The sequence below is a fragment of the Hyperolius riggenbachi genome, chromosome 1 (assembly GCF_040937935.1).
Source record: "Hyperolius riggenbachi isolate aHypRig1 chromosome 1, aHypRig1.pri, whole genome shotgun sequence".
NCBI lineage: Eukaryota > Metazoa > Chordata > Amphibia > Anura > Hyperoliidae > Hyperolius > Hyperolius riggenbachi.
The window spans coordinates 47,662,546-47,674,669 of NC_090646.1; the positions used below are offsets into that span (position 1 = coordinate 47,662,546).

The 12,124-nt window shown below is 46.2% G+C and overlaps 1 protein-coding gene across 1 annotated transcript in view; it reads left to right on the forward strand.

Annotated features, from left to right (window-relative positions):
- The first annotated feature begins 4,657 nt into the window (after positions 1 to 4,657).
- Positions 4,658 to 12,124, forward strand: part of LOC137545242 (pepsin A-like) — a 74,039-nt gene continuing 66,572 nt past the window's right edge. Inside the window, exon 1 of the mRNA XM_068266363.1 lies at positions 4,658 to 4,743. Coding sequence (XP_068122464.1) covers positions 4,691 to 4,743 — 53 coding nt within the window. The 5' untranslated portion in view covers positions 4,658 to 4,690. The remainder of the gene's footprint in view (positions 4,744 to 12,124) is intronic.

A 12,124-nucleotide genomic window follows, 5' to 3' on the forward strand; every position in this document is an offset into this window, starting at 1 on the left:
TGTCTTCCCTCTCTCCCTATCCTGTGCTCCCTGTCTTCCCTCTCTCCCATCCTGTGCTCCCTGTCTTTCCCTCTCTCCCTATCCTGTGCTCCCTGTCTTTCCCTCTCTCCCTATCCTGTGCTCCCTGTCTTCCCTCTCTCCCTATCCTGTGCTCCCTGTCTTCCCTCTCTCCCATCCTGTGCTCCCTGTCTTCCCTCTCTCCCTATCCTGTGCTCCCTGTCTTCCCTCTCTCCCTATCCTGTGCTCCATGTCTTTCTTCTCCCATCCTGTGCTCCCTGTCTTTCCCTCTCTCCCTATCCTGTGCTCCCTGTCTTCCCTCTCTCCCTATCCTGTGCTCCATGTCTTTCTTCTCCCATCCTGTGCTCCCTGTCTTCCCTCTCTCCCATCCTGTGCTCCCTGTCTTTCCCTCTCTCCCTATCCTGTGCTCCCTGTCTTTCCCTCTCTCCCTATCCTGTGCTCCCTGTCTTCCCTCTCTCCCTATCCTGTGCTCCCTGTCTTCCCTCTCTCCCATCCTGTGCTCCCTGTCTTCCCTCTCTCCCTATCCTGTGCTCCCTGTCTTCCCTCTCTCCCTATCCTGTGCTCCCTGTCTTCCCTCTCTCCCATCCTGTGCTCCCTGTCTTTCCCTCTCTCCCTATCCTGTGCTCCCTGTCTTCCCTCTCTCCCTATCCTGTGCTCCATGTCTTTCTTCTCCCATCCTGTGCTCCCTGTCTTTCCCTCTCTCCCTATCCTGTGCTCCATGTCTTTCTTCTCCCATCCTGTGCTCCCTGTCTTTCCCTCTCTCCCTATCCTGTGCTCCATGTCTTTCTTCTCCCATCCTGTGCTCCCTGTCTTCCCTCTCTCCCATCCTGTGCTCCCTGTCTTTCCCTCTCTCCCTATCCTGTGCTCCCTGTCTTTCCCTCTCTCCCTATCCTGTGCTCCCTGTCTTCCCTCTCTCCCTATCCTGTGCTCCCTGTCTTCCCTCTCTCCCTATCCTGTGCTCCCTGTCTTCCCTCTCTCCCTATCCTGTGCTCCCTGTCTTCCCTCTCTCCCTATCCTGTGCTCCCTGTCTTCCCTCTCTCCCTATCCTGTGCTCCATGTCTTTCTTCTCCCATCCTGTGCTCCCTGTCTTTCCCTCTCTCCCTATCCTGTGCTCCCTGTCTTCCCTCTCTCCCTATCCTGTGCTCCCTGTCTTCCCTCTCTCCCTATCCTGTGCTCCCTGTCTTCCCTCTCTCCCTATCCTGTGCTCCCTGTCTTCCCTCTCTCCCTATCCTGTGCTCCCTGTCTTCCCTCCTCTCCCTATCCTGTGCTCCCTGTCTTCCCTCTCTCCCTATCCTGTGCTCCCTGTCTTCCCTCTCTCCCTATCCTGTGCTCCCTGTCTTCCCTCTCTCCCTATCCTGTGCTCCCTGTCTTCCCTCTCTCCTATCCTGTGCTCCCTGTCTTCCCTCTCTCCCTATCCTGTGCTCCCTGTCTTCCCTCTCTCCCTATCCTGTGCTCCCTGTCTTCCCTCTCTCCCTATCCTGTGCTCCATGTCTTTCTTCTCCCATCCTGTGCTCCCTGTCTTCCCTCTCTCCCTATCCTGTGCTCCCTGTCTTCCCTCTCTCCCATCCTGCGCTCCCTGTCTTCCCTCTCTCCATCCTGTGCTCCCTGTCTTTCCCTCTCTCCCTATCCTGTGCTCTCTGTCTTTCCCTCTCTCCCTATCCTGCGCTCCCTGTCTTCCTCTCTCCCTATCCTGTGCTCCCTGTCTTCCCTCTCTCCCTATCCTGTGCTCCCTGTCTTCCCTCTCTCCCTATCCTGTGCTCCATGTCTTCTTCTCCCATCCTGTGTTCCCTGTCTTCCCTCTCTCCCTATCCTGTGCTCCATGTCTTTCTTCTCCCATCCTGTGCTCCCTGTCTTCCCTCTCTCCCTATCCTGTGCTCCCTGTCTTCCCTCTCTCCCATCCTGTGCTCCCTGTCTTTCCCTCTCTCCCTATCCTGTGCTCCCTGTCTTTCCCTCTCTCCCTATCCTGTGCTCCCTGTCTTCCCTCTCTCCCTATCCTGTGCTCCCTGTCTTCCCTCTCTCCCATCCTGTGCTCCCTGTCTTCCCTCTCTCCCTATCCTGTGCTCCCTGTCTTCCCTCTCTCCCTATCCTGTGCTCCATGTCTTTCTTCTCCCATCCTGTGCTCCCTGTCTTTCCCTCTCTCCCTATCCTGTGCTCCCTGTCTTCCCTCTCTCCCTATCCTGTGCTCCATGTCTTTCTTCTCCCATCCTGTGCTCCCTGTCTTTCCCTCTCTCCCTATCCTGTGCTCCCTGTCTTCCCTCTCTCCCTATCCTGTGCTCCCTGTCTTCCCTCTCTCCCTATCCTGTGCTCCATGTCTTTCTTCTCCCATCCTGTGCTCCCTGTCTTCCCTCTCTCCCATCCTGTGCTCCCTGTCTTTCCCTCTCTCCCTATCCTGTGCTCCCTGTCTTTCCCTCTCTCCCTATCCTGTGCTCCCTGTCTTCCCTCTCTCCCATCCTGTGCTCCCTGTCTTCCTCTCTCCCTATCCTGTGCTCCCTGTCTTTCTTCTCCCATCCTGTGTTCCCTGTCTTCCCTCTCTCCCTATCCTGTGCTCCCTGTCTTCCCTCTCTCCCTATCCTGTGCTCCCTGTCTTCCCTCTCTCCCTATCCTGTGCTCCCTGTCTTTCCCTCTCTCCCTATCCTGTGCTCCCTGTCTTCCCTCTCTCCCTATCCTGTGCTCCCTGTCTTCCCTCTCTCCCTATCCTGTGCTCCCTGTCTTCCCTCTCTCCCTATCCTGTGCTCCCTGTCTTTTCCTCTCTCCCTATCCTGTGCTCCCTGTCTTCCCTCTCTCCCTATCCTGTGCTCCCTGTCTTTCTTCTCCCATTCTCCTCCCATTCTTTTCCTTTTCCCTTGTCTACCATCTTGTGCTTTCCTTGTTCACTCCCCTGTTCTAGCGGTAAAGTATAGTGTGTGTGTGTGTGGGGGGGGGGGGGGGGGGGGGGGGGCACACACACGAGTTAGGGTTTTAAGGGGGGCGCTGTTGTTGATAGTTGGCCTAGGGCAGTAAAAAGTAGAAATCCGGCCCTGATCCTAGAAAGTCCTTTGGTTAAGTCAATGTCATTCAAATATTTATTTTTGGAAACTGGCATAATCTCTTGTTCCACTAATGCATAACTCGTGCCAACATTAGATCATTCTGATAACTCAGCATTAAGGTCCAGCACCATATCATGTTCACACAAACAAAGCTCTGCAAACACTTTACAGAGAATAAAATAAGGGGGAGGAGGGGCCCAAACTGGGAAGTAGAGGGGATTAAACAATCTTACTTCAGTAAAGGAAAATTCAATAAAAGATATATCGGACAACACATTTAATGGCCTTACCCTCTTTTTCAGGTAAAAAAAAAAAACACACAGTACAGCGCAAGCACCTCAGATCTACAGTGTCTTATTGTTAGCTCCTGGTTTCAGATAAGGTTAAAGCTGCAGGTGCGTGGAGTGTTAAACAGGACAGGGTACAGTTGCAGGTGAGCAGAGCATTCCCAGACAGGTTACAGCTACAAGGAAGGAAAGGATTCCAGCTAACAGCTGCAGGTCAGTGGAGCATTCCTGGACAGGTTACAGCTGCAGGTCAGTGGAGCATTCCTGGACAGGTTACAGCTGCAGGTCAGTGGAGCATTCCTGGACAGGTTACAGCTGCAGGTAAATGGAACATTCCTGTGCATGTTACAGCTGTAGGTGGGGAGGGGGGTGTGATTCCCAGACAAGCTACAGCTGCAGGTGAATGGAGAATTCCGGGACATGTTACAGCTGTAGGTGGGGAGGGGGGGGGATTTCCAGACAGGTTACAGTGGAGCATTCTGGGACATGTTACAGCTGTAGGTGGGGAGGGGGGGGGGTTCCCAGACAGGTTACAGTGGAGCATTCTGGGACATGTTACAGCTGTAGGTGGTGGGGGAGGGGATTCCCAGACAGGTTACAGCTGCAGGTGAGTGGAGCATTCCTGGTCAGGTTACAGTTGCAGGTGGTGGGAGCTTTCCCAGACAGGCTACAGCTGCAAATGAATAGAGCATTCCTGGTCAGGTTACAGTTGCAGGTTGGGGGAAGGGGGGGACATTCCCAGACAGGTTACAGCTGCAGGTGAATAAAACATTCCAGGACATGTTACAGCTGTAGGTGGTGGTGGGGGGGGGGGGGGGGGTTGGGGATTCCCAGACAGGCTACAGCTGCAGGTGAATGTAGCATTCCAGGGCATGATACAGCTGCAGGTGAATGGAGCATTCTGGGACAGGTTACAGCTGCAGATGAGTGGAGCATTCCTGGACAGATTACAGTTGCAGGTGAATAGAGCATTCCAGGACAGGTTACAGCTGCAGGTGGCGGGGAGCATTCCAGGACAGGTTACAGCTGCAGGTGGCGGGGAGCATTCCAGGTCAGGTTACAGCTGCAGATGAGTGGAGCATTCCTGGACAGGTTACAGCTGTAGGTGTGGGGGGGTCCCAGACAGGTTACAGCTGCAGATGAGTGGAGCATTCCTGGATAGGTTACAGCTGCAGGTGGGGGGAGCTTTCCTGGACAGGTTACATGTTCAGGTGAGCAGAGCATTCCAGAACAAATTACAGCTGCAGGTGAACAGAGAGAAGTGGGCGGCTCTGTATTGGATACACAAGTAAACATTGGCATTTATATGACCAATGCCAGAAGCCATCGTCCAGCTAGTCACCCACACACCACACCATGAGACTGTTACTGCTCCTGCTGACTGCTGTGCTGGCCCAGTCTCTTGTCAGGTGAGTAACACCTTTTGTACTGAAGAGTAACCTCTGCTTATGTTATTGCTATTAAACATGCTAAGATATCAGCTTATCATGCATAAGGCTGGAGGACAGGACACACTGTATCTTATGTAGCAAAGTGGCTGCTATTAGGGGGAAAACATTGTGCAACTCTCCCTTAGGTCATGTCAGCAAATTCTGAGGATCTCTAGAAGGTGTGCACATTAATGTTTGCAATGTTTTAGTTGCAGGGAGCATACACTCAGAGTCAGTGCTAGTGGCACAGCTAGAGATTACAGGGACCCCATTGCAAAACTTTCATGGGTCCATTAGAAGTAAGCGCTCTTGATCAATGCCACCTGTCCCTACCCTATGGATGAAAGTTTATTGAGAAATTTACATTCCCATGCAATCTACACTGCATATGGTCCATGGGAACTAAAACAAAGTCAGAGAAAGGAGGAACACAAGAAAGTTTATAGTGAAAACACCTCGCCCGCCTCTACTTAAAGAGAACCCGAGGTGCGTTTAAAGAATGTTATCTGCATACAGAGGCTAGATCTGCCTATACAGCCCAGCCTCTGTTGCTATCCCAAACCCCACTAAGGTCCCCCTGCACTCTGCAATCCCTCATAAATCACAGCCATGCTGTGAGGCTGTGTTTACATCTGTAGTGTCAGTCTCAGCTGCTCCCCCGCCTCCTGCATAGCTCCGGTCCCTGCCCCCGTCCCTTCCCTCCAATCAGCAGGGAGGGAAGGGATGCAGGCGGGGACTAGAGTTCTGCAGGAGGCGGGGAGAGCAGAAGACTGACACTATAGAGATAAACACAGCCAGCTCTGACAAGCTGTTTGTCACCAGCGTGGCTGTGATTTATGAGGGATTGCAGAGTGCAAGGGGACCATAGGGGGGTTTGGGATAGCAACAGAGGCTGGGCTGTATAGGCAGATCCAGCCTCTGTATGCAGATAATATTCTTCAAACCCACCTCGGGTTCTCTTTAAGGACCCCATAGCAGCTGCTATGCCTGCTATGGCTATTGCTACGCCTTTGCTCAGTGCCCTGACACACCAGAGAGCATTTTACTGTCCATTTCTGTTTAAAAAAAAAAAAAAAAAAAGCTTCCATTGACGTATATTCAAATCGCCGTAAAATCACAGCAAAATTGCCACAATCGTGATTTTCCAAAAAATTACATTAAAATGACCACAATTTTAATGTAAGTCAATGGAAGTGTGTGTTTTTTTTTTTTTTTTTTGGTAATTTTTTTTGCGGAAATGAACCGCATAACACTCTCTGGTGTGCCAAGGACCTATGAAAATCTCTAGAAAATGTCACAAATCCTCCTTTAAATGAAAATTAAAATAACAAAATTCAAATAAAGTACAGTCCTTGCCTTTAATCCCAGCTTGTACTGATCCATGTACACACGATATACGGAGTTGCCATATCTTTTGATTACAAATGCAAACTTTTATTCATCAGGTTTTGCAGCTGCATTTATCTCCTCCAGACAGGACATCTGCTGGGAAAAGTAGCTTATTAAAGTCCTCCTTCTGTGGCACGCAGCGCGTTCATGGGCAGTGTAGTTGTGAAAAAAGAGCTATATAAAACAAGAGCTACTGAATCATTATGGATGCTGGATAAAATTTGCTTTTGCTGAATGTTGGTACAGTTACTGATATTCAGGGTTGCTGGGATACCCCCAATCACACTTTGGGCCTGATTCACAAAGCGGTGCTAACAGTTAGCACGCTGGTGAAAAGCCCTTTATCATGCCTAAACTCAGTTTAGGCATGATAAGTTTAGGGGCTCGATTCACAAAGCGGTGCTAACCCAGTTAGCATGCCTAAAAGACTTTAGGCATGATAACCATTGCACCATGCTGGTGAAAAGCCAGTTTAGGCGTGATAAGTTTAGGTGTGATAAGTTTAGGTGTGATAAGTTTAGGCATGCTAAGTTTAGATAAGTTTAGATCGCTTGCAAAGTCCCGCACGCAAAGCAGCGACATTAAACTTTATACAAAGTGCACCAGTCTTTGCTAGCGTAAAACTTTTGATCAGCTGTGCACTGCGGTGCTAACGCAGTTGGCGCTTAAACTTAGCATGCCTAAACTTATCACACCTAAACTTATCATGCCTAAACTTATCACACCTAAACTTATCACACCTAAACTTATCATGCCTAAACTGAGTTTAGGCATGATAAAGGGCTTTTCACCAGCGTGCTAACTGTTAGCACCGCTTTGTGAATCGAGCCCTAGGTGTGATAAGTTTAGGTGTGATAAGTTTAGGCATGTTAAGTTTAGGTGTGATAAGTTTAGGCATGATAAGTTTAGGTGTGATAAGTTTAGGCATGATAAGTTTAAGCGCCAACTGGGTTAGCACCGCAGTGCACATCTGATCAAAAGTTTTACGCTAGCAAAGTCTGGTGCACTTTGTATAAAGTTTAATGGTGCTGCTTTGCGTGCGGGACTTTGCAAGCGATCTAAACTTATTTAAACTTATCATGCCTAAACTTATCACACCTAAACTGGCTTTTCACCAGAGTGGTGCAATGGTTATCATGCCTAAAGTCTCTACCTGGGTTAGCACCGCTTTGTGAATCGAGCCCCTAAACTGGCTTTTCACCAGCGTGGTGCAATGGTTATCATGCCTAAAGTCTCTAACTGGGTTAGCACCGCTTTGTGAATCGAGCCCTTTGAGTGATCACAAATTCGGCTGAGCCCACTGTCGAATTAACTCGTGACCAGGAAACAAACATCCGACTTGAGTTTGGTTTTGAGTCAAATAACTGTAATCACGGGTCATGATTCGTGATGAAAAACCCTCCAACTTTAACGGTTACTAGAAAAGCCCCCCTAGATGCCATAAACACCAAATTTGCAGGTTATGGTAAGAAGTGGGAACAAGGGGAACTTTTTTTTTCAAAAAGACCTTATACTTTTTGAGAAAATTGATTTTAAAATTTCAAAGGAAAATAGTATACATTTAAATGCGGTAAATGACAGTTCTTAGTGAAACAATTCCCGCCGATTTTAGCAGTTAATAGCAAAGGCCCCTTACATCCTAGAAACACAGATTTTAACATAACCTGAAAATTTTGTGATTCTGGCATTTAAGGGAGCTTTGATATTAACTCTTAAAGTCGGTGGGTTTTTGAGAGGCAATCGCAAATTCGGATCACGATGTCGGATAGTGAAAAAATGCTTGCGAATCACGACTATGCAGTGATCACGAGGTCGTGCTGAGCAACCCTGCTGATATTCTATTATCAGCATCCCCTATTTATACCTTACACAAACCCTTCCCTATCTATGCCTTACACCAACCTCACCTTTCTCTGCCTTATGGTGCTCATACACGGTACAAAAAAAATGTTTGATTTTCCTGTTTATTCAACCAAAATGATCAAATCGAATGAATATCAAAAATAATATTTTTTTCAAACAAGTTTGTTCGAAAAAAATATTATTTTTGATATTACATAGTTAACTATAGTTACATAGTTACATAGTTACTTTGGTTGAAAAAAGACATACGTCCATCGAGTTCAACCAGTACAAAGTACAACTCCAGCCTGCTCCCTCACATATCCCTGTTGATCCAGAGGAAGGCGAAAAAACCCTTACAAGGTAAAAATTCCTTCCCGACTCCAGATGGCAATCAGATAAAATCCCTGGATTAACATCATTGGCATTACCTAGTAATTGTAGCCATGGATGTCATTCAACGCAAGGAAAGCATCTAAGCCCCCTTTAAATGCAGGTATAGAGTTTGCCATAACGACTTCCTGTGGCAATGCATTCCACATCTTAATCACTCTTACTGTAAAGAACCCTTTCCTAAATAAATGGCTAAAACGTTTTTCCTCCATGCGCAGATCATGTCCTCTAGTCCTTTGAGAAGGCCTAGGGACAAAAAGCTCATCCGCCAAGCTATTATATTGCCCTCTGATGTATTTATACATGTTAATTAGATCTCCTCTAAGGCGTCTTTTCTCTAGACTAAATAAACCCAGTTTATCTAACCTTTCTTGGTAAGTGAGACCTTCCATCCCACGTATCAATTTTGTTGCTCGTCTCTGCACCTGCTCTAAAACTGCAATATCTTTTTTGTAATGTGGTGCCCAGAACTGAATTCCATATTCCAGATGTGGCCTTACTAGAGAGTTAAACAGGGGCAATATTATGCTAGCATCTCGAGTTTTTATTTCCCTTTTAATGCATCCCAAAATTTTGTTAGCTTTAGCTGCAGCGGCTTGGCATTGAGTACGATTATTTAACTTGTTGTCGATGAGTACTCCTAAGTCCTTCTCCAAGTTTGATGTCCCCAACTGTATCCCATTTATTTTGTATGGTGTTAGACCATTGGTACGACCAAAATGCATGACTTTACATTTGTCAACATTGAATTTCATCTGCCATGTATGTGCCCATATAGCCATCCTATCCAGATCCTGTTGCAATATAACACTATCTTCCTTAGAGTTGATGATTCTGCACAATTTTGTATCATCTGCAAAAATAGCAACATTGCTCACTACTGTATCCACTAGGTCATTAATAAATAAATTGAAGAGCACTGGACCCAGTACAGACCCCTGTGGGACCCCACTGCTAACAGTCTCCCATTTTGAGTATGATCCATTGACCACAACTCTTTGTTTTCTGTCCATTAGCCAGTTCCCTATCCAAGCACACAGACTCTTCCCCAGTCCTTGCATCCTCATCTTTTGCACCAGACTTTTGTGGGGAACAGTGTCGAATGCCTTAGCAAAGTCTAAGTATATCACATCTACAGCATTCCCAATATCCATATTAGCATTCACTACCTCATAAAAGCTGAGCATGTTAGTCAAACAGGACCTGTCTTTAGTAAACCCATGTTGATGCTGAGAAATAAGATTATTTTCTACTATGAAGTCATGTATAGTATCTCTTAGTAACCCCTCAAATAGTTTGCATACAACTGATGTTAAGCTTACAGGTCTATAATTTCCTGGATCTGATTTTTTGCCCTTCTTAAATAATGGGAAAACGTGGGCTGTACGCCAATCCTCTGGGACTCTGCCAGTTGCAAGAGAGTCACAAAAGATAAGATAAAGGGGTTTATCTATAACTGAACTTAATTCCCTTAGGACCCGAGGATGCATGCCATCCGGGCCAGGTGCCTTGTCTATTTTTAATTTATTTAGTCTTGCCTTTACTTCTTCCTGCGTTAAGTATTTAATATTACAGTTAGAAGATTGAGACTCTTCCGCCTCTGTAATTTGCAACAGTGCTGTTTCCTTTGTAAAGACAGAAGCAAAGAAAGCATTTAATAACTCTGCCTTACCTTGGTCATCCACCATTGAGTTCCCACCCTCATCCTTTAGGAGTCCTATACAGTCAACCTTTCTTTTTTTAGAGTTGATGTACTTGTAAAACTTTTTTGGGTTAGATTTGATATCCCTAGCGATTTGATTTTCAGCTTCGATCTTTGCCAGCCTAATTTCTTTTTTACAATTTTTATTGCACTCCTTATAATTGCTTAGTGCAGCCTCGGTCCCCTCCTGTTTTAGGACCTTATAGGCATTCTTTTTCCTCTTCATTTTATCTTTAACCTTTCTATTCATCCATAGAGGCCTTTTTTTATTCCTAGACATTTTGTTTCCATATGGGATATACATACTACAATATTGATTGAGAATACGTTTAAAAGCTTGCCATTTCCCTTCAGTGTCCTCCCCTTGTAGTACATTATCCCAGTTCACCAAACTTAGTGCCTGCCTGATTTGATTGAACTTTGCTTTTCTAAAATTCATAGTTTTAGTGGTCCCGCTGCCCCGTGGCCTATCAGTCACCAGATCAAACGTTATCATGTTGTGATCACTATTTCCCAAATGTTCTTGAACCTGCACATTTGATACATTATCTGGTCTATTCGAAATGATCAGATCCAGTAACGCATTCCCCCTAGTTGGTTCCGTTACCATTTGAGTCAAGTAATTGTCCTGTAGTGCTGCCAGAAATCTGCTGCTTTTACCAGAATGGGTAGCCTCAATACCCCAGTCAATGTCTGGAAAGTTGAAGTCGCCCATAACTATGACCTCATTTTTACTTGCCGCTTTTTCAATTTGCTGTAGTAATTGCAGTTCTGCAGCTTCATTAATATGAGGTGGTCTGTAGCATACCCCAATAAGCAATTGGCAACTTTTATTTCCACCATGAATATTTACCCAAACGGACTCCACATCTTCGCAATCTTCCTCCATCTCATCGTTGAGGACAGCTGTAAAAGAATTCTTAACAAAGAGACAAACCCCTCCACCTTTTTTCCCTGTTCTATCCCTCCTGAACACATTGTATCCTTTTAAATTGGCTATCCAGTCATGACTTTCATCCATCCATGTCTCGGTTATTCCCACAATGTCATAGCCTTTGTCATTCAGAATGAACTCTAGTTCATCTATTTTATTTGCAAGGCTCCGAGCATTGGTTATCATGCACTTTATATTTTTACCACCACATTTACCAATTTTGTTTACCTGAAATGGGCTACTTGAAGTTTTACCAACCTCCTTAATCTTTACACTGTCCCCACCCCCCTCTCCACCCCCCATAATGTTAGGCTCCCACTGTCTTTTTACCTTATCTTGTCTATATGTTGAGACTTTATCCTCCCGCCTCCCCCCAGATCCTAGTTTAAAATCTCCTCCAACCGTTTAGCCATCTTCTCCCCCAATGCAGCTGCACCCTCCCCATTAAGGTGCAGCCCGTCCCTGCTGTAGAACCTGTAGCCGACTGCAAAGTCTGCCCAGTTCTCCAGGAACCCAAACCCTTCCTTCCTACACCAATTTCTCAGCCACTTATTTAACTCCCTAAGCTCCCTCTGTCTCTCAGATGTAGCACGTGGCACTGGCAGTATTTCAGAGAACACCACCTTGGAGGTCCTTGCTTTAAGTTTATCTCCAACTATGTAACTATGTAATATCAAAAATAATATTTTTTTCGAACAAGAAAAACAAACGATTATCCTGTTTTTTCTATTACAACCCAAATATTGGAAAAATCTTTATATTCAATCTAATGTAATAATCAAACAACATTATCTGATAAAAAAAGAGAAAAGAAAAATTGTACCATGCATGGGCACCCAAACACTAACCTGCCCCCTCCTACACCTAACACTAACCTCCCCCCTACCTATGCCTAACACAAACTTCCCCCTACCTATGCCTAACACAAACCTCCTCACTACCTATGCCTTACACTAACCTCCCCCGTACCTATGCCTAACACTAACCTCCCCACTACCTATGCCTAACACTAACCTCCCCACTACCTATGCCTAACACTAACCTCCCCACTACCTATGCCCAACACTAACCTCCTCACTACCTATGCCTTACACTAATCT